Source organism: Rana temporaria, chromosome 5, assembly GCF_905171775.1.
Source record: "Rana temporaria chromosome 5, aRanTem1.1, whole genome shotgun sequence".
Classification (NCBI taxonomy): Eukaryota; Metazoa; Chordata; class Amphibia; order Anura; family Ranidae; genus Rana; species Rana temporaria.
In genome coordinates, this window is record NC_053493.1 from 19,283,543 (window position 1) to 19,305,849 (window position 22,307).

General features: G+C 47.2%; 1 protein-coding gene across 2 annotated transcripts in view; it reads left to right on the forward strand.

Annotated features, from left to right (window-relative positions):
• LOC120939845 (anterior gradient protein 3-like) overlaps positions 1–16,762 on the forward strand; it is a 67,409-nt gene extending 50,647 nt beyond the window's left edge. For both annotated transcript variants that reach the window (XM_040352241.1, XM_040352242.1), the window contains exons 4-8: positions 3,137–3,189; positions 6,116–6,192; positions 10,555–10,618; positions 14,371–14,454; positions 16,381–16,762. In XM_040352241.1, the coding sequence (XP_040208175.1) occupies positions 3,137–3,189; positions 6,116–6,192; positions 10,555–10,618; positions 14,371–14,454; positions 16,381–16,430 (328 nt within the window). In that variant the 3' untranslated portion in view covers positions 16,431–16,762. The remainder of the gene's footprint in view (positions 1–3,136; positions 3,190–6,115; positions 6,193–10,554; positions 10,619–14,370; positions 14,455–16,380) is intronic.
• The last annotated feature ends 5,545 nt before the right edge of the window (positions 16,763–22,307 follow it).

Below are 22,307 nucleotides of genomic sequence, written 5' to 3' on the forward strand. Positions count from 1 at the left end.
TATATATTTTTGGGGGATATTTATTACAGCAAAAAGTAAAAAATATTCATTTTTTTCAAAATTGTCGCTCTATTTTTGTTTATAGCGCAAAAAATAAAAAACGCAGAGGTGATCAAATACCACCAAAAGAAAGCTCTATTTGTGGGAAAAAAAGGACGCCAATTTTGTTTGGGAGCCACGTCGCACGACCGCGCAATTGTCTGTTAAAGCGACGCAGTCCCGAATCGCAAAAAGTACTCTGGTCTTTGGGCAGCAATATGGTCCGGGGGGTAAGTGGTTAATGACCAATTTAAAAAAAATTGCATTTTTCTTGTCATGAAAAACAGTCGTGTGTTTAGGTATATTGAGTTTTTTTTTTTTTTTGTGTATAAATGATGGTGTGCGTTTTTTCTATTAATAAAACTACTTAATTGACCACAGTGTCCTATAGCAGTGGCCTTCTTGGGGGAACTCCCCTCTTTTTGATATATGCGTTTTTCTGGTCGCATGGACTTTCGCCCATGAGGCGAAAGGTTGAGAAATTACATAACTTTTGAATCTATTAAGTTATACAAGTAATTATATTCTGCCGTTGATCCAGGCATCTATAAAATATTTTTTCTGAGAACTCGAATGTTTCTTTTTAACCACTTAACCCCCGGACCATATTGCTGGTCAATGACCAGGCCACTTTTTGCGATTCGGCACTGCGTCGATTTAACAGACAATTGCGCGGTCGCGCGACGTGGCTCCCAAACAAAATTGGCGTCCTTTTTTCCCCACAAATAGAGCTTTCTTTTGGTGGTATTTGATCACCTCTGCGGTTTTTAGTTTTTGCGCTATAAACAAAGATAGAGCGACAATATTGAAAAAAATGAATATTTTTTACTTTTTGCTATAATAAATATCCCCCAAAAATATATATAAAAAAAAAAAAAAATGTCCTCAGGTTAGGCCGATACGTATTCCTCTACATATTTTTCGTAAAAAAAAATCGCAATAAGCGTTTATTGATTGGTTTGTGCAAAAGTTATAGCGTTTACAAAATAGGGGATAGTTTTATGGCATTTTTATTAATATCTTTTTTTACTAGTAATGGCGGCGATCAGCGATTTTAATCGGTACTGCGACATTATGGCGGACACTTCGGACACTTTTGACACATTTTTGGGACCATTCGCATTTTTATAGCGATCAGTGCTATAAAAATGCATTGATTACTATAAAAATGCCACTGGCAGGGAAGGGGTTAACACTAGGTGGGGGAGGAAGGGGTTAAGTATGTTCCCTGGGTGTGTTCTAAGTGAAGGGGGGATGAGACTGACTTGGGGAAATGACTGATCACTGTTCATACATTGTATGAACAGACGATCAGTCATTTCTCCCCGGGATAAGGACCGGGAGCTGTGTGTGAGCTGTGGCACGCGCATCAGGGGCGAGCGGGGGGCGCGTGCGCCTCCATTGGCTGAACGGCGAGATGACGTATATCTACCTGATCTTGCCCAGCAGAGCCGACCTGCCGCCGTATAACTGCAGCGGCTGGTTGGCAAGCAGTTAAAGAGGGCCCCCCCTCAATCAATACCTTCGGGTCTGGTATGGATTTAAAGGGGAACCCCACCCCATGCTATGCATACTAGCTCATTATGACTTTCTCTTGCAGGTTTTTTTAACCACTTGACCACCAGGCACGTAAACCCCCTTAATAACCAGACCAATTTTCAGCTTTCGGTGCTCTCACAATTTGAATGACAATTACTCAGTCAAACAACACTGTACCCAAATGAAATTTTCGTCCTTTTTTTCACACAAATAGCTTTCTTTTGGTGGTATTTAATCACCGTTGTTTTTTTTATTTTTTGCGCTATAAGAGAAAAAAGACTGAAAATTCTGTAAAAAATAATAATTTTTATTTGTTTCTGTTATAAAATTTGGCACATTTAGTATTTTTTCTTTTGCTTAAATGTGAAAGATGAAGTTACGCCGAGTAAATAGATACCCAACATGTCACCCTTCAAAATTGCACACGCTTGTGGAATGGCGCCAAACTTTGCTACTTAAAAATCCCCATAGACGACGTTGCAGGGTATTGCGGAGTATTGTGGGGTATTGCGGAGTATTGTGGGGTATTGTAGAGTATTGTGTGGTATTGCAGGGTATTGCGGAGTATTGCGGGGTATTGTGGAGTATTGCGGGGTATTGTGGGGCATTGCGGAGTATTGCGGGGCATTGCAGAGTATTGCGGGGCATTGCAGAGTATTTTGGGGCATTGCAGAGTATTTTGGGGCATTGTAGAGTATTTTGGGGCATTGTAGAGTATTTTGGGGCATTGTAGAGTATTTTGGGGCATTGTAGAGTATGGGGGCATTGTAGAGTATTGCACAGGGAGGGATCGATGGCTGGATCTGTGACTACATGTGTCACAGATCCAGCCCGCAGCAGCAGCAGCAGCTGCTGCTGCTTCCGCTCTCTCCCCTCTCCTCTCTCACACTGTACCGTTCGGTACAGAGAGGAGAGGGAGGAACCGGCGTCATCACATGACGCCGGTTTGTTTACTAGTGATCGCTCCGTCATTGGACGGAGCGATCACGTGGTAAATCGCCGCTATCAGCGGCGATTTACCGTGATCCGTGATCAGCCGGGTCCGGAGGACCCGGCGGTCACGGAGACTCCCGTGTGCGCGCCCCATAGGGCGCGCGGGAGCGCGACTCTGGGAGGACGTACATTGACGCCCTCCCAGAGTTAAGCAACCGCCTTGTAGACGTATTTCGTCTATAGGGCGGTTGCTAACTGGTAAAAATAAAATTAATGAAGGTTTACTTCCTCTTTAAATAATACAATTCAACAAAATTCTTTACACCCGAATCTCCAAATAACTAAATGTTCATTCGAATGAAGACCTGGACCGAAATGAATTGCACATGTCTCTAATATTTATAAAGCAGCGAATTCACCACCAGTGAATGTTTGGTGAATGGTACATTCACTGCTTTATAAATATGCCCCACGTGTTTTTCTTTTTTTTGTCTCTCTGGTTGAACTTGTTGGACTTGTATCTTTTTCAAGCAATGTAACAATGTAATGAGCCCCCAGCAGTGTTCAGTCCATTCTCTATTGTTCTCAGGCTGATGTCATTGCTCATGTCTTGTTTTTCTTGCAGCAATAAACCGCTGATGGTGATCCACCATTTGGAGGACTGTCAGTACTGCCAAGGTAACCTACCCGTCCAGATTCCCCTCCTCATACAAGACCGTATTCTTCTTCTATCATACCCCCCAATATTTTGAGATGGGAATGAGGAACACCTACTAACAAACATATGTAGGCATAGGACACGCCCCCTGCCACACCCCCTTAACCACTTAACCCCCGAACCATATTGCTGGTCAAAGACCAGAGCACTTTTTGCGTCGCTTTAACTGACAATTGCGCGGTCGTGTGACGTGGCTCCCAAACAAAATTGGCGTCCTTTTTTCCCCACAAATAGAGCTTTCTTTTGGTGGTATTTGATCACCTCTGCGGTTTTTAGTTTTTGCGCTATAAACAAAAATAGAGCGACAATTTTGAAAAAAATTTATATTTTTTAACTTTTTACCATAATAAATATACCCAAAAATATCTAAAAAAAAAAATAAAATTTCCTCAGTTTAGGCCGATACGTATTCTTTAAATTTTCTCGTAAAAAAAAAAATCGCAATAAGCGTTTATTGATTGGTTTGCGCAAAAGTTATAGCGTTTACAAAATAGGGGGTAGTTTTATGGCATTTTTATTAATATTTTTTTTTTACTAGTAATGGCGGTGATCAGCGTTTTTTTTTTTCCGGTACTGCGACATTACTTTGGACACTTCAGACACTTTTGACACATTTTTGGGACCATTGGCATTTTTATAGCGATCAGTGCTATAAAAATGCATTGATTACTATAAAAATGCCACTGGCAGTAAAGGAGTTAACACTAGGGGGCGGGGAAGGGGTTAAGTATGTTCCCTGGGTGTGTTCTAACTGAAGGGGGGGTGGGACTGACATGGGGAAATGACAGATCGCTATTCATACATTGTATGAATAGAAGATCAGTCATTTCTCCCCCTGACAGGACCGGGAGCTGTGTGTTTACACACACAGCTCCCGGTCCTCACTCTGTAACGAGCAATCCCGGTGGACGCCCGGTGGCAATCGCGCACGCCGGGCACGCGCACGGGAGTCGGGGTCGAGTGGGGGGCCCCTAGTGGCCTGCGCGAGAGCCGACGTATAGTTATGGGCTCTCGCGCAAGCAGTTAAAGATGGATATAGCCGCTGCCACAACTATAATATCCATCTTTTTAGCGACCGGTCCTGTAAACGATAATGGTGGTCTCTGCGGCAGATTCACCGCGAGATCACCGTTATCGGCGGCAGGAGAGGACCCCTCGCCACTCTCCCGTGCCCTCCACCGCTTACCAGAGCTGTCGGTAGCGGCGGAGGCGACCGCCGGGCACGGGCACGGGAGTCAGGAGCGAGCGGGGGGCGCGCACGTGCCCCTAGTGGCCGCGTCGAGAGCCGACGTAGAGCTACGGCCTCTTGCGCAGGAGAAACGACCTGCCGCCGTAGAACTGCAGCGGCTGGTCGGCATCTAGTTAAAGGAGAATTAACACGAAGAAAGAGATTAATTAAATCCACAAGGGCTTTTTTTACCACTTCTATTCCTTTATATTGTAAAATTTACAAATGCAGCAATTTAGAAATGTAATGAAAGGTTTAGCTCTGGGAAACACTTTTTGAAAGATAAAAGGTGCATTTTATATCCATTTATCAGACCAAAATGAGGGACAAATGAGGAGGAAAGAGGGACAGAGGGACATTTCTCCAAATCGGGGGCAGTTGTTCTATGGGGGTTCCATCGGACCCACGTCACACCCAATCTTATTCAATATGGAATCCTGTAGCAAACAACCAATGAAAATGTTGTCTTTCATTGAACTGTCTCTTTATACTAAAGTCTGATTGGTCGCTGTAGATGGCTCTCTCCCATGGCGGCCGGACAACTTCCTCACCCCCCCCCCCCCCCCCCCAGCCACCCAAACCCCCTCTCCCCCTTCACTAGCCACTAGCCGTTCTACTTTATTAGAGTAGAACAGCTGGTACTGGTACTCTTATAGGCAGTACCACTGGGGAAGCTAGACATTATTTCACCCGGGGCAAAGAATCAGTTCGGTGCCCCCCCTTATGGGACAAGATTAGGCAGAAGTGAGAAACTCCCAGGCCATAGCTGTTGAGTCAGCTGCCTGTCCCCTCCCCCATGCTCCTCTCTCGTCTCCCCTGCTCCTCTGGTCCTCCCCCTGCTTCTTTGTCCCCCCAGGTGAGTGCTGCGGGGAGGGAGAGGAGGTGAGCACTGCGGGGAGGGAGAGACAGAGGGTCAGAGGGGGGCGGCAGTCCGCTGTCACTGAAGCCCGGCCCACTGAGCCATCGGCCCACCGGGAAACTCCCTGTAGTCCCAATGGCCAGTCCATCCCTGAAATGACGTAGATCACCATGCAGTGATCATACCAGATAATGGGTACCTGTCAAATCTAGGTACCTGCTTCCCCCTCTCTCCTCCCCCCCCCAAAGTGCCAAATGTGGTAGTGATTGGGGGGGTTGAACAAGTGGAGCTTCCCCTTTTGGGTGGAGCTCTGCTTTAAGTGAATGAAGTGAAGCTTCACTTTGCAAAAAATACCCAATCACATGCAAGGGGGGGGGGGGGCAGCATTTTATCAATCTTCCCCACCAGGGCCGGGGGGGACCTAGGGGATGAATTAGAGTGGAGACAGCAAGCCAGGCCTTCTCGTCCAACATCAGAGCCTGACCTCGCAAATGCTCTTCTGGAAGAATGGTCAAACATTCCCATAGACACACTCCTAAACCTTTTGGACGGCCTTCCCAGAAGAGTTGAAGCTGTTATAGCGGCAAAGGGCGGGGCCAACTCAATATTGAACCCTACGGACTAAGACTGGGATGCCATTAAAGTTCATGTGCGTGTAAAGGCAGGCGTCCCAATACTTTTGGTAACATAGTGTGTGTAAGCTCCAGAGGTAGAGGGTCTGAGAATAGTACAATATATTGCCAGTATATCACAATAATAATAATATAAATATAACACTCATACAATTATCTTACACCAGCTCTGAAGAAAGTATTCGCAGAAAGTGAAGAACTTCAGAATCTGGCCAAGGATAATTTCATCATGCTCAACCTCATGGTATGTGGATCTACTACGGTTCTTCTTTTATTCATGGTAACAATGAGCAACACAAAGGACATTTATAATGGATTTGTTTTATATCGCCTGTGATTGGGGAGTGTTGGGATGATCTGTTCATGATGGGCTGATTTAAAGTTTTTCTAAACCCCAAAAAACAAAAATATAATATATTGCAGCTCACCAATCCTGAGATGTGGTGGTTGCATTTGTTTTCTTTTTGGGGCTTCTTTGCCTTTTTATTTTCACCAGGTGATCCTGCAAACAGCGTCCCTGCATGGCTACAGTCATTGCCTCCATTGTATCTATGGAGGCCGTCATGGTAGTCCTACATACATCACCAAGCATGTAGGGGCGGCCGCACATACACAAGCAGGATATGCCGGCGGTGGGACTTCCTGAACGATTCGGTGCTTTCTGTTCCCAAGTGCTGGGCTGAGCGCTGTTCTTGTGTGGTAATCGGTTTTATTTTAAATGACACTGGCAGGAAAGAGGTTAACACTAGGGGGCGATCAAGGAGTTAAATGTGTTCCCTGGGAGGTGTTTCTAACGGTGGGGGTGAGAGGACTGACTGGGAGTAGAGAGAGGTCGCTGTTCCTGATCACTAGGAACAGACCATCACTCTGTACTCCCCTGATAGAACGGGGGTCTGTTAGTTTACATTGACAGATCCCCGTTCTGGCTCTCTATGGAGCGATCGCGGGTGGCCGGCGGACATTGCGCATCAGCCCCCCCACCATGCAGCGGGCGCACACCTGCTATAGCTGTAAAAACGGCTTATCGCAATCTGGGAGCCCCCAGATCCTGGCCCCCCACCCTATGTGAATGAGTATTGGGTATATTGTACCCTTACCCATTCACCCGAAAAAAGTGTCAAAAATAAAACACAGCACAATAATTTATTAGGCAGCTCGGGCGGTCTCTTTCGATTTCTTCTGCCCTCTCTGGCTGTTCTCCGCTCTCTCTCCGGTTCTTCTCCCTCTTTCTTCTGCCGGGTCTCCTCCGCTATCTTCTGCTCGCTCTTGCCCGGTCTTCTCCGTTGTCTTCATCCCTCTGCTCTTCTTCCAATGTTGGCACGACGCTCTCTCCCGCTCTAATGCCCAGTGCGTTGTCACTGGAGGCGGGGTCACTGGAGGCCCGTCCCTTATGACATCACCACCCATCATGCCACGGGCAGTAACGTCATAAGGGGCAGGGCCTCAGTGTGACGTCACGCGGTGACCCCGCCCCATTCCTATATAAGTAGTGGCACACTGTGCACCAGGCATTAGAGCGGGAGAAAGGTCAGAACATCAGAAGAAGAGCAGAGGGAAGAAGACCGGGCAAGAGCGAGCAGAAGATAGGAAGAGACCCGGCAGAAGACACCGGAGAGGGGAGAAGAAATCGAAAGAGACCCCCGAAGCTGCCTAATAAATGACTTTAAAAACCTGTGTAGTGTGTTTTATTATTGACACATTTTTAAATGGGGGGCCGGGTTCCTGGGGCCCCCTTATTAAAGGGGGCTCCCAGATTCTGATAAGCCCCCGGAAACCAACAACCAGGGTTGTCGAGAAGAGGCCCTTGTCCTCATCAATATGGGCACCCACCCCCCCATGTTGAGGGCATGTGACCTGGTACAGTTCAGGGGGGGTGCTTGCTCGTCCCCACTCCGTTTCCTGACCGGCCGGGCTGCGTGCTCGGACAAGGGTCTGGTATGGATTTTGGGGGAACACCCATGCCGTTTTTTCGGCGTAGGGGGTTCACCTTAAAATCCCTACCAGACCGAAGGACCTGGTATGCTCTTAGAGGGGGAACCCATGCCGTTTTTTTATTTTTAATTTGGAGTTCTTCCTAAAGATTCATGCCAACTCCTCACACCCCCCTGTGGCGGAATCCTAACCTATCGCAGTTCTATACCATCCCAGATCCGCAGGCCTGGGCCAAATACAAAATACTAACCCTTGAACATGTTATCACCAACAGAGAGCTCACTCCCTTCCACATTTTACGCACCAAATTTAGCGTACCTGCACAGGCCCATTATAGGTATCTTCAGGTAGCTGATGCCTACAGGTGTCAATTTTTGGGCCAACCAGTGGAATTGGTATATTCTGAACTTGAATCCACCCTCCGGGTGAAAGACTTGGAGAAGCCCACGTCTCAGATCTATGGATCCCTGTTGGTTGCTGCCAGCCCCGAGCTGTCCTCCCTCCGCAGGCAATGGGTGGGGGATATACCGGGGCTGGATGAGGAAGATTGGGGGGAGATTTGGGACTTCCCCTTCTCCCCTCTGGTCTCAGCAAGGGATAAATTAGTACATTACAAAATTGTGCATAGGGCTCACTACACACCCCACAGGTTGCACCAGATGTCGCGGGCACACTCTCCGGAGTGCTGGCGTTGTTCCTGCCTTTTTCCACATTTTTTGGGCCTGCCCGGCAATCGAACATTATTGGAAGGAAGTTCTCCAGGTGATCAATAAAGTCGCTGGGACGGGTGTTCCTTATGATCCTAAATACTGTCTGTTGGGGCTGGTGGAACAAATGTCAGTGATTAGAGCCAGGAAGATACTCATATCCCTGTTACTATATTATGCTCGTAAGGCCATTACGATGACCTGGAAACAATCGTCTCCCCCTTCTGTCAGATTCTGGAAAAGCCTAGTAAATGCTAGTTTGCCCTTGTATAGGGCCACCTACTCGGGCAGGGGATGCCCACAGAAATTTGAGAAGGTATGGAACTGTTGGCTAGATGACAACGCCACGGTAAATGATCCAGTAGCAAATGCCTAGATAGATAATGTGCCTGCAGTTTGTTAGCTCTTGACCCAACTATTTTCATGCTGCACTCTTCTGTCAATACCGATTTGAGCACAAATTATCCTGAAGTTACCCTCTCCCCACATTGGGGATATAGTATAAGTTACGTTAGGATGTTTAAGATGTGTGTTGTGCCCTGTTGCGGCATGTTGTCGCGACCGGGGTACTGCCCCTGCGTGGGCAACTGTTCGGCCCCTGCGTGGGCTAATTTTGTATGTCAATATAAATCTCAATAAAAAAGATTTTGCAAAAAAAAAAAAAAAGATTCATACCAAACACAGTGCCTGGTATTGTGGATCGAAGTCGGATCCCTGTTCATGGAAGTCAGACGCACGTCAGACTTCAAGTCGCAGGGCAAAGTCGGATCCAAAGTAGTACGACTGTCGAGTCGTACCAGTGTGAACCAGGCCTAAAGGGATGAGGTGGCAACCCTACTATCGATGGAAATTCACTTCCCTGTGTGTGGCTTATGAATCAAATGGGCTGTTGGTTATACATTGATTATTCCTATTGAAAGAGATTAGTCAGAAAATAAATTGATCATTTATCAAAGTTGGGATTTGTAGTTTGCACAATAAAGATAAAGGGGCATATTCTTAAAGATCTGAGGCGGCGGAACGTATGTCCTTTACGTTACGCCGCCGCAAGTTTAAGTGGCAAGTGCCTGATTCCCAAACCACTTACCTGTAAACTTGCGGCGGCGTCGCGTAAAGTCCACCCGCGCAAGCCCTCCTAATTCAAATGATCCTGGTAGGGGGCGTGGATCATTTAAATTAGGCGCGCTCCCGCGCCGATCGTAATGCGCATGCTCCGTCGGGTAAATTACCCGACGTGCATTGCGCTAAATGACGTCTCACGGACGTCATTTGTTTTGACTGTAACGTAAATGGCGTCCAGCGCCATTCACGGACGACTTACGCAAACAAAGTAAAATTTTCAAATTTCGACGCAGGATCGACGGCCATACTTAACATTGAGTACGCCACCTAGGGGGCATGTTTATCTTTACGCCGCGTATCGCTTACGGAAATGACGTTAAAACACTACGGCGGGCAAGCGTACGTTAGAGAATCGGCGTGACTAGTCATTTGCATATTCTACGCTGACCGCCACCTAGCGGTCAGCGTAAATATTGCACCCTAAGATACGCCGTCGTATCTTAGGCATGTTTAAGTGTATCTCAGTTTGAGAATACACTTAAACATAGGATCGGACTTACGTCGGCGTATCTGCTGATACGCCGGCGTAAATTATTTGAGAATATGGCCCAAAGTCCTTTTTGTGCTTTCATTTAATCTCAAGGGAAGCTACACAGCATTTTCTGGCAGGATCAGCAGATATTTTCTGTACTTGTCAGAAATATTCTTAGACTGAAAAAAAACAAACAAATGCAGCCGCCACCTCTGACTGGTAATCTGCAATATAGGAAATTTTTGTTGTGGGGTTTAGATACGCTTTAATATATGTTACCAGGAAAATGGTTGTATTTGATGAACAAACTGTTGCAAAAACGTGATCAATGTTATATGGGTCCCTGCCCCCCCCCCCTCCTCCCCTCTTCTAGCACGAGACTACAGACAAGAACCTGGCACCGGACGGGCAGTACGTACCCCGGATAATGTTTATTGGTAAGGACAGGACGTGATGTGGTTTTATAATGTTTTTTTAATGGCCTTAAAGTGGAAATATTGCTACATTTTGTATCGTTTCCTCCTGTAATGCATGCTTTTGCACCTTGCGGTTTCATGCACCCGAGGGCGCGATGCATTTTCCTATGTGTAAAAATAATGACAACTCTGTGCATCTGCATAACAGCGTTCAATTTGGCTGCGAGTATGGGAAAGTTTGCAATTGCACGCCTTCCCACACCCGTAAGGGTGTGAACCTAGCCTAAGACCGCATTGGGCACAACAGGAGACCTTCAACCTCTGTAGCTCCCTCCTAGAGTAGACTGCTGTAATCAGTGGAGCGGGGGTTGATTCAGTGGCGTCACTAGGGTTGGTGTCACCCAGTGCGGTAAAACATGGTGTCACCCCCCCCTCTGTCTAGGCTGCCCAGCACCAAGCAGGCAGCGCACGGGCACGGGGCGCACCCCAAACCAGCCCCTGTAAATGCTAGTATAGGGCAGTATAGTGGCAGTTGAGGGTAGTATAGAGTGGTATAGTGGCAGGTTGGTGTAGTGGGATGGTATAGGACAGGTTAAGGTGGTATAGGGCATGTTGGGGTGATATAGGGTAGTTTGGGGTGGTATAGGGCAAGTTAGGGTTGCATAGGGTAGGTTGGGGTGGTATAGGGCAAGTTAGGGTGGCATGGGAAAGGTTGGGGTGGTACAGGGCAAGTTAGGGTGGCATTGGGCAGGTTGGGGTGGTATAGGGCAAGTTATGGTGGCATAGGGCAGATTGGGGTGGCATGGGAAAGTTTGGGGTGGTACAGGGCAGGCTGGGGTGGTACAGGGCAGGCTGTGGTGGCACAGGGCAGGCTGGGGGGGGTACAGGGCAGGCTGGGGGGTATAGGGCTGTTTGGGGTGGTACAGGGCAGGCTGGGGTGGTACAGGGCAGGCTGGGGTGGTACAGGGCAAGTTAGGGTTGCATAGGGTAGGTTGGGGTGGTATAGGGCAAGTTAGGGTGGCACAGGGCAGGTTGGGGTGGCATGGGAAAGGTTGGGGTGGTACAGGGCAAGTTAGGGTGGCATTGGGCAGGTTGGGGTGGTATAGGGCAAGTTATGGTGGCATAGGGCAGATTGGGGTGGCATGGGAAAGTTTGGGGTGGTACAGGGAAGGCTGGGGTGGCACAGGGCAGGCTGGGGGGGTACAGGGCTGTTTGGGGTGGTACAGGGCAGGCTGGGGTGGTACAGGGCAGGCTGGGGCGGTACAGGGCAGGCTGGGATTGCACAGGGCAGGCTGGGATTGCACAGGGCAGGCTGGGGTGGTACAGGGCAGGCTGGGATTGCACAGGGCAGGCTGGGCATGTCAGCTAAAAAAAAAAAAAAACAGGATGGTGTAACCCCTCTAGCGGGTGTCACCCAGTGCGGACCGCACCCCCCGCACCCCCATAGCAACGCCTCTGGGTTGATTAATACTGGCTGTTCAGGTTTTTATAGGCTGCTGCTCTGCTACTTCCCCCTGTCTTCTAGAGATTTCTAGAAAAAAGTGGGAGGGAGGGCAGAGACTGCAGTCTGAATTTTTATGGGATATCAGCCAATTCCTGGGGAGGTGTGCCCAGAAGGTGGGGGAAGTCCATAAATAGTCTGAAACCCGTGCAGCAGGAGCAGCTTGCAGTATGTGGGCGTGGGGCAGTGTTCCTGGGTCCAGCCTGCTGGAGGAGACCCCTGTTGAGGGGCCTTGCCCTCCTACAAGGAAGGCAGGGATGGAAGCCAGCCTGAAGACACCGAGGTCCCAGCTAGGCTTGGCTGAAAGAATGGGCTAGACATGTGCAGAATATAATTTTTTCATTCCGGATAGATTCTATGTTACTTATTTTGTTTTGTTGAAATTTGTTTCATTTTAGTTAACTAAATTTAGTTTTCAAAACGATTCGGATCAGTCAAAAAAGGATTGACCGATTAGAATTCTGTGTGAAGAATAGCTACCATGTTAAACAGCGGGGCCGGCCGCCGCATCCTTAACAGCCAATGTCTCATCAGCTGTCAGCGGACTTCCCCACTGGCAGCTGAAATGTAAACAAAAGAATGTCGGAAATAGAAGTCATAACCCCCCCCCCCCCCCAATCCATACCAGGCCCTTTGCGTCTGGTATGGATTTTATGGGGAACCCCACACCAAAATTAACCTAAAAAAATGGTGTGGGATCCCCCTAAAATCCATACCAGACCCTTATCCAAGCATGCAGCCTGACAGGCTGAACCATACCAGGCCACATGCCCTCAACACCGTGGGTGCTTTGAGTCAGGGGGGCTCTGCCCCCGCTCCAAAGCACCCTGTCCCCATGTTGATGGGGACAAGGGCCTCTTCCCCACAACCCTGGGCGGTGATTGTGGGGTCTGCGGATGGGGGGATTATCAGAATCTGGAAGCCCCCTTTAACAAGGGGGCCCCCAGATCCTGCCCCCCCCCCCCATGTAAATGAGTATGGGGTACTTGTACCCCTGTCTATTCACCAAACAAGTGAATGCATTTTTTTACAATTGCTGCAGCAAAAATGAAATTTCGAAAGGAAAAAAAAAAATGATTTAAATGACCATTAAATTGACTCGCGGTTGCATCTGCCGGACAGAAATATAAATAAAGAACCAAGGAAAAAACGGCGTGGGCCCCCCCCCCCCCAAAATCCATGCCAGAACCTTATTCGAGCATGCAACACGGCAGGCCAAGAAACAGGAGGGGACGAGTGAGCAGCCCCCCCTTTTTTGAACCATACCAGGCCCCATGCCCTCAACATGGGTGCAGGGGTGGATGCTTTGGGGCGGTGGAGGCTGTGCCCCCCCCAACCCCAAAGCACCTTGTCCACGTGTTGATGGGGACAAGGGCCTCTTCCTGACATCCCTAGGCTGTGGTTGTGGGGGTCTGCGGGCAGGGGTCTTATTGGAATCTGGAAGCTCCCGATCCCGGCCTCCCCCTATGTGAGTATGGGGTACATTGTATGGCACTGGTGTGTGTGTGTGTGTGTGTGTGTGTGTATGTATATATTTACTGTATTTATTGGCGTATAACACTCACTTTTTTACCCTGAAAATAGAGGGTAAACTGTGCCTGCATGTTATACGCAGGGGGCTGTGGAAAGTTTTTTTTCCCTGAAACTTCCCTCTTAAAGTTAGGGTGCGTGTTATACGCCGATAAATATGATATATAATGTATAGGGAGAGAGAGAGGGAGAGAATTTGATTATTGGACTGGCAGCTTCTGCACGCCAAAGGATTTCCATGATCATCTGTTATAATGGAGATGATTGAATCCTGAATCTGAGTGGCACATCATGATATTTGAGTCCAAATACAAATTTATTCCAAAGCCAACACACTTCCGGGGGGGTTGAAACCCACTTCATCAGGGCTAGGATATAGCAGAAAAATAAAGATAGAAAAATGAAAAAATTATCCACTATACATCATTGTAACACATGTTTCTATATAATTAATTGTTCCTTATTTTTGTGATAACTTTTAGCTATCCTAGCCCTGACGAAGGGGGTTTCTGCTCCCGAAACTCGTTGGTTTTTGTAAAGCAATCTATATATGGAATAAACGTGTATGTAAACTTCAATATCACGGTGTGGTGCTTCAATTCTCGATCAAATCATCCCACATACTACAGATAAATCGGCGCTGAATCGGTGTAGGTGGGCGGGACAAGTGCTGACTATGGACTCCAAACCAAAGTCTGGGAAACATGAAGAACAAACCTGAGTGTCACCTCTTATTTTACAGATCCGTCACTAACTGTCAGAGCCGACATCACCGGGCGTTATTCCAATCGTCTTTACACTTATGAGCCGCAAGACGTCCCTGTCTGTAAGTTTGTAATCCTAATACTGAACTCCAGGCAAACCGCTGAACACACAGATTAAATACATGGGGCTAGATTCAGGTAGCCCTGCGTAATTTAGTGCGGGCGTAACGTATCTCCGATACGTTACGCCGCCGTAAATTAGGGAGCAAGTTCCGTATTCATAAAGAACTTGCGCCCTAAGTTGCGGCGGCGTAACGTATGTGGGCCGGCGTAAGCCCGCCTAATTCAAATGGGGATGATGTGGGCGTGTTTTATTTAAATTAATGGTGAACCCGCATATTTTACGTTTTTTACGAACGCCACATGCGCCGTTCATGAAAGAATCCCAGTGCGCATGCTCGAAATTCCGCCGCAAATCGTCATTGCTTTCGACGTGAACGTAAATTACATCCAGCCCTATTCGCTAACGACTTACGCAAACAACGTAAAAAATTCAAAATTTGATGCGGGAACGACGTCCATACTTAACATTGCGTACGCCTCATAATAGCAGGAGCAACCTTACGCCGAAAAAGCCTAACATAAACGACGTAACAAAATAGCGCCGGGCGTACATACGTTTGTGAATCGGCGTATCTAGGTCATTTGCATATTCTATGCCAAAAACGACAGAAGCGCCACCTAGCGGCCAGCGTAAATATGCACCCTAAGATACGACGGTGTAAGAGACGGATCTTAGGCTAATGTTGGCGTATCTTGCTTTCTGAATACAGAAAGAAGATACGCCGGCGCAGCTTTAAATTTACGCAGCGTATCTATAGATACGCCGGTGTAAATTCTTGCTGAATCTGGCCTATACTGTATATTCAAGCTGTTTTACCTGCCAAAGGATATGAATTTCTGTCTATCCAATCCTGAGATGTACACAGCAGGAGACCTGGTTTTTCTCTTTTGCAGTTAGGCAACACTTAAAGTGGATGTAAAGCCGCTCTCATCTTTTCTAAACTCCTGCCATAGTGCTGATCTATAAGGATATAGACGCCTCCTGCATGTATCCTTACCTGTCAAATGTCTCCCCTCTGTCTGTTATAAGAACTGAAAAACTGCAGATTCTGTGGGTGGGTCTGTTGTCTGGAGCTCTGTGGGTGGAGTCGTGATGTCAGTAGACTCCCGCCCACCTTTACACTCCCCCTGTCAACATGCATTTTCTCCTGTGTATTCCTTACACTGAATTCTGCTATGATCACTAACATCCAGTCAAAATCCAGAAAAGTAACCACATGACTTCAGAAAAGGAGTAGGGGTGGGAATTAAAAAATAATGCCTGTCTCAAAGCTAGTGCATGAGATATGTAAGGACAGACCTGTTAATATGTTATAGCAGGGCTGGACTGGGACAAAAATTTGCCCCTGGACTTCATCCAGACTGGCCCACTTTGACAGGTCTCTCCCACGGTGGCCGGACAACTCCCGGCCACCCAAGCCCCCTCTCCCCCTTCACTAGCCACTAGCTGTTCTACTTTATTAGAGTAGAATGGCTGGTACTGGTACTCTTATAGGCAGTACAAGTGGGGAAGCTAGACATTATTTCACCCGGGGCAAAGAATCAGTTTGGTGCCCCCCCCCTTATGGGACAAGATTAGGCAGAAGTGAGAAATTCCCAGGCCATAGCTGTTGAGTCAGCTGTCTGTCCCCTCCCCCATGCTCCTCTGTCGTCCCCCCTGCTCCTCTGGTCCTCCCTCTGCTTCTTTGTTACCCCCAGGTGAGCGCTGCGGGGAGGGAGAGACAAAGGAGCGGAGGGGGGCGGCAGTTCGCTGTCACTGAAACCGGCCCACTGAGCCATCGGCCCACCGGGAAACTCCCTGTAGTCCCAATGGCCAGTCCATCCCTGTGTTATAGCGGAAAGCTTGCCATTAAACATGCACTGCATCACTCAGCACTGTGGAATCGCTCATGCCTAATGATTTTCTTTATGTGTTTTTATTGCAGTGATAGAAAATATGAAGAAAGCGATGCGCCTCATCCAGACAGAGCTATGATCGGCGCTCAGCACGGGTCTCTGAATTCTCCCCCGATGATAGATTTTTAACAATCCAACTTACACAGGTCCTTTTAATGTCCATAGCGGGACATTTGTGTCCATTTCTCCAAGAGATCACCAACAGTTGGTGCCGTTACCCCCCCCGTCACTGCTCCTCACTTTTCTAACCAATCGTATCCGCTCCCATGCACAGCCATAGACACAATTTTCAGGACACTTAATGACATCCTGTTATTTTGCCTAATTATAGCAAAGCCTTGCTGTCTTCTGGGACCTGTGTGTCTCCCAGAAGACAGCAGGGGTCGGAGAAGGTGCCGGAAGTGGCGTAGATACCCGCGGCTGGCTCAGGTATCTATGCCCGGAAGTGGGAGCAAAATACCTGTATTAGACAGGTGTTAAATGTGACACCGGAGGGGGAACCGGAAAAGCATAAGTTCTATTTGGGTGGAACTCCGCTTTAAGCACTGTCCCACAAATTATGAGATCTTCATTATTTTGTTTCCCCTATTCTGTCCACCCCCTGGACAATGTGTAAAAATTCACCAAGAAACTGTAGGGTGAAATAGAAGCCGGGGGTGTTAAGAGGAGTCACAAGACTCTCTGCGGTCCTGTTAACGTGAAACCATCCTCTCCTTTCTCTTTGATGTTCTATTTAGTTGAAAAGTACTTTACGTATAAAGCGGGCCGCATGCTTCTTCCAGTAGCACAGTCTACCCTTAGAAAATGATCACATGACACAAGGGGTGGGGCTAGGGTGACCACATTTCCAGACTGCCATTCAGGGACACCATAGATTTCACTAGTTCATCCTGGGACCTGTAGTTCTTCACTGGATGGGGGGTTGGAGGGGGATGGTCATTTTCAGCTCTGAGGGGTTCATGGTGGGACCTGTAGTCCTTCACTTTTGGGGGTCACATAATATCTAAAGATCTGACCCCCCCACCCCAAATTTGAAGGACTACATCATCCAGCATGAACCCCTGAGATCTTAGGGTGTGATCCCATAGATTTTACAGGTTTATGCTAAGGCTGGCTTCACACTAAAGCGTCAGCAGCGGTGACGGTATAGCCGCGCTATTTGTAGCGCGGCTATACCATCGTGTTTACCGCAATATTCGGGCGCTAGCGGTGAGGTTTTAACCCCCGCTAGCGGCCGAAAAAGGGTTAATACCGCCCGCGTTGCGGCGGTATTACCGCGGTATTACAGCGGTATTACCGCACTTTCCCATTGATTTCAATGGGAAGGCGCGGTATAGGAGCGGTGAACACACCGCTCCTATACCGCGGTAAAGATGCGGCTAGCAGGACTTTTGGAGCGTTCCTGCTAGCGCACCGCTTCAGTGTGAAAGCCTTCGGGCTTTCACATTGAAGAGTACAGGGCATGATTTTTCATGCAGTATAGCAGCGCTATTTTTAGCGCTGTACCGCATGAAAAACGTCCCAATGTGAAAGGGGCCTAAGACCTGTGGTTCTTCACTGTTTGGGGGGTGGGGGGGTTCTCACATCTTCAGCTCTGGGGGGGGGTCATGCTGGGACCTGTAGTGCTTAACTTTGGGGAGGTCACCCCCCCAAAGTAAAGGACTACCTGTCCCAGCATGAACCCCTGAGATCTAAGGGTGTGACCCCCCCCCCAAATTTGAAACTCCCAGCATGAACCTGTGAGATCTAGAGTGTGATCCCATAGATTTCCCAGATCTATGCTGGGACCTGTAGTTATTTTCTTCACTATTTGGGGGGGGGGGGGTCAAATCTTCAGCTCTGAGGGGTTCATGCTGGGACCTGTGTCAGTTTCATTCCGGGACAGACCTGCAGAATGCGGGACTGTCCCGGGCAATCCGGGACACGTGGTCACCCTAGGTGGGGCTTGTACAAAAGCACGTGGGGGTGTCACCGGTTGGTCGATGATGTTTCTGCTCCACCGCGTGCTTTTGTACAAGCTCCGCCCCTTGTGTCACATGATCATTTTAGTAAAAACTACAGCTAGAATAAGTTACTGAAACAAGCATGTGGGGGATCAACAAAGCATCTAACAAAATAAAGGAGAGACGGGTTCATGCTTCTAGAGCTACAGAGAGTCTTATGACTCCCCTAAGCATCCACTGCTTCATTTTCACCCTTTTGTTCTCTCGCTAAATTTAGGTACAAATGTCCGGGGGTGCACTTAGAGACCTTCTACAGCATACTGTACATTCAACGCATCAGAAGCCTACATCAGCGTGCAAAGAGAAATGCATGCAGGTTGATATGCATTTAACATGCGTTTTTTTTTATGTTCATTGCATTACATTTGCGCTTTTAAGTGTGTTGGCATTTTTATTATGTCATCTCTTTTGACAGGTCGCTGGATGGGTCGAAATACTACCAACTATGGGCTAGATTCAGGTAGGGGCGCGCAATGTTACGGCGGTGTAGCGTATCGTATTTACACTACGCCGCCGTAAGTTAGAGAGGCAAGTGCTGTATTCACAAAGCACTTTCCTTCTAATTTACGGTAGCGTAGCGTAAATGGGGCCGGCGTAAGCGCGCGTAATTCAAATGCGGATGAGGGGGTGTGTTTTATGTAAATTCTTGGTGACCCAACGTGATTGACGTTTTTACGAATGGCGCATGCGCCGTCCGTGTACATATCCCAGTGTGCATTGCTCCAAAGTACGCCGCAAGGACATATTGGTTTCGACGTGAACGTAAATTACGTCCAGCCCTATTCGCGAACGACTTACGCAAACAACGTAAAAAATTCAAATTTTGACGCGGAAAGGACGGCCATACTTAACATTGTGTACGCCTCCTAATACCAGGAGTAACCTTACGCCGAAAAAGCCTAACGTAAACGACGTAAAAAAATAGCGACGGACGTATGTAAATTTGTGAATCGGCGTATCTAGGTAATTTGCATATTCTACGCTGAAAACTACGGAAGCGCCACCTAGCGGCCAGCGTAAAATTGCACACAATAATACGCCGGCGTATTCAAGTTACGTTGGCGGAGGAAGCCTTTTTTTTAAACGTATCTGCCTTTGAGAATCGGTGTAAAGATACGACTTTGACAGATTTGAAATTACGGCGGCGTATCTGGAGATACGCCGCCGTATCTTGTTGCTGAATCTAGCCCAATGTATTTTTTATATCTCTGCCTTCAGTTGCATTACATTTGCATGTGTGCCTGTGTAGGTTGTGTTGCAATGAAATAATTTGAACGCAATTCTTATTTAAAGGAAAAGGGAATAAGGAAAACGATGTCATAATTGGTAAATGTTGAGACTTTTTTTTACCCCGCTATGCCTCCTATACTTACTGCCCTAGGCACATGTCCGCTTACCGCAACTCGCAGCAAAACGCATAAATGCATTGGTGGGATGCTGTGCCATTCATTCTGAATTGCTGCAACAAGATGATGAGACGGGCCCCGATGGTAAATACAGCACTGGGAGTACTCACACTGAACTAGACATGTGCACTGCCGAAAAAATAGGATTCCATGGACGGACACAGCCTTCTCAAGTCTTGACCTCTCCTATGAACAGGAACATAACCCACTTGTCAAGACTTGTGAAGGCTGTGTCCGTCCATGGACGATAAGAGAAATTAGTTTGTTTTTGTTTCATTTGTTTTTTTAGCTTTTATCGTAAATTCAACAATTCTGAAATTTGAAAATCCAAATTTTCAGGTTCTCGAATTTCCGAATTTTCGCACCTTCCAGACTATTCTTCGTTGTCGCTCTGTAAGGTTCCTCCATTTTATTTTTGTAGATTGTAATCATCCCGGCACGTTTCTTTATACAGTGATATTTTTAGGAAATGTAAAGATTGTGAAATGTTAAATAAAATTGATTTTTAAAAACAAAATTAAGTTTGCAATTTTGTTTATAAACGGAGGTGTGCGTTCTAAAAAAAATAAGGAGGACGTGAATGTTTTCTGATGGATCCGAAATTTTGAAATTCCTATTTTAAAAACCCAAGAATGCAATTTTTGACAAATCCAATACTGTAAATTTTTGTATAATCGCAGTACGGCCTCATTTACACTTGAGGTTGGGGAGGTAAAAATACAGTTCATACAAAAAAGTAATACACGTTTTATTATAAAAGAGGGAACATAAAACTATATGCGATATTTGCCACTGTTTTTTTTTTTTTAAATAACACATTCATATCTGGTTGGATGGATGGAGTAGCAATTCTCAATGTATTCTCAACGTGCTCATCCGATAATTTGGTTCTAAATATGCCCTTCGTTTGCTTTATTGTTAAAAATAGTTGCGCACAAATATAGGTGCTGGCGGAAACTGAGGATATGAGTAAGGCATGATTGTGAAGAGTGGGAGATTTTTGTTTGGGGGAAAACAAAAAAGGCGAAAAAAAGATAAGAGTCCAGTAAAGACACGCTGTCAAATTTTTCTTCAGCCGCATGTGTTCATGAAGTGGAAACACATTTTTACAAATTAAAAAAAAAAAATCATCATTTTAGGTAAGTTGATGATTTTGTGTTGGGTCACATTCATAGCCATTTTGGGCCGCAGGTTGGACAACCCTGATACAGAAAAATCAGGACCTCCTGCTGGTGATAACCAATGAGATATATAGAGAGGAATAAGGACCTCCTTCCTCCTGTTGGTGATCCCTCTAGTGATAACCAATGAGATATATAGAGAGGAATAAGGACCTCCTTCCTCCTGTTGGTGATCCCTCTAGTGATAACCAATGAGATATATAGAGAGGAATAAGGACCTCCTTCCTCCTGTTGGTGATCCCTCTAGTGATAACCAATGAGATATATAGAGAGGAATAAGGACCTCCTTCCTCCTGTTGGTGATCCCTCTAGTGATAACTAATGATCTACATATCGGAATCAGGACCTCCTTCCTCCTGCTGGAGGCCCCTCTAGTGATATTAGATCTATATACAGGAACCAGGACCTCTTCCCTAATGCTGATGACCCCTCTAGTGATAACTAATGATATATATATAGAGGCATCAGGATCTCCTTCCCTCTGCTGGTGATCCCTCTAGTGCAGGGGTACTGAATTAAAATTCAAGGAGGTCCGGTCGCCCAAATTTTCTTTGGGCCGAGGTCCGAATCTCAAGTCTGTGCTATGACTCAGAAAGATTGTAGTCACAGGTGTCCCCATCACAGTGCCCCTTTAAATCAGGTGTCCCCATCACAATGCCCCTTTAAATCAGGTGTCCCCATCACAGCGCCCCTTTACATCAGGTTTCCCCATCACAGCGCCCCTTTACATCAGATGTCCCCATCACAGCGCCCCTTTACATCAGGTGTCCCCATCACAGCGCCCCTTTACATCAGGTGTCCCCATCACAGCGCCCCTTTACATCAGGTGTCCCCATCACAGCGCTCCTTTACATCAGGTGTCCCCATCACAGCGCCCCTTTACATCAGGTGTCCCCATCACAGCGCCCCTTTACATCAGGTGTCCCCATCACAGCGCCCCTTTACATCAGGTGTCCCCATCACAGCGCTCCTTTACATCAGGTGTCCCCATCACAGCGCCCCTTTACATCAGGTGTCCCCATCACAGCGCTCCTTTACATCAGGTGTCCCCATCACAGCACCCCTTTACATCAGGTGTCCCCATCACAGCGCTCCTTTACATCAGGTGTCCCCATCACAGCGCTCCTTTACATCAGGTGTCCCCATCACAGCGCTCCTTTACATCAGGTGTCCCCATCATAGCGCTCCTTTACATCAGGCATTCCCGTCAGAGTACCTCCTTAAGGCTGGGTTCACACTACGATTTTCCCGTCCGTCAGCCGCATACGATTTATATGAAAAACCGTATGCGGCTGAAACGGACGGGAACGTATGGAACCGCACATATGTGCGTTTTCCATTGACGTTAATGTTAAAGAAAAACGTA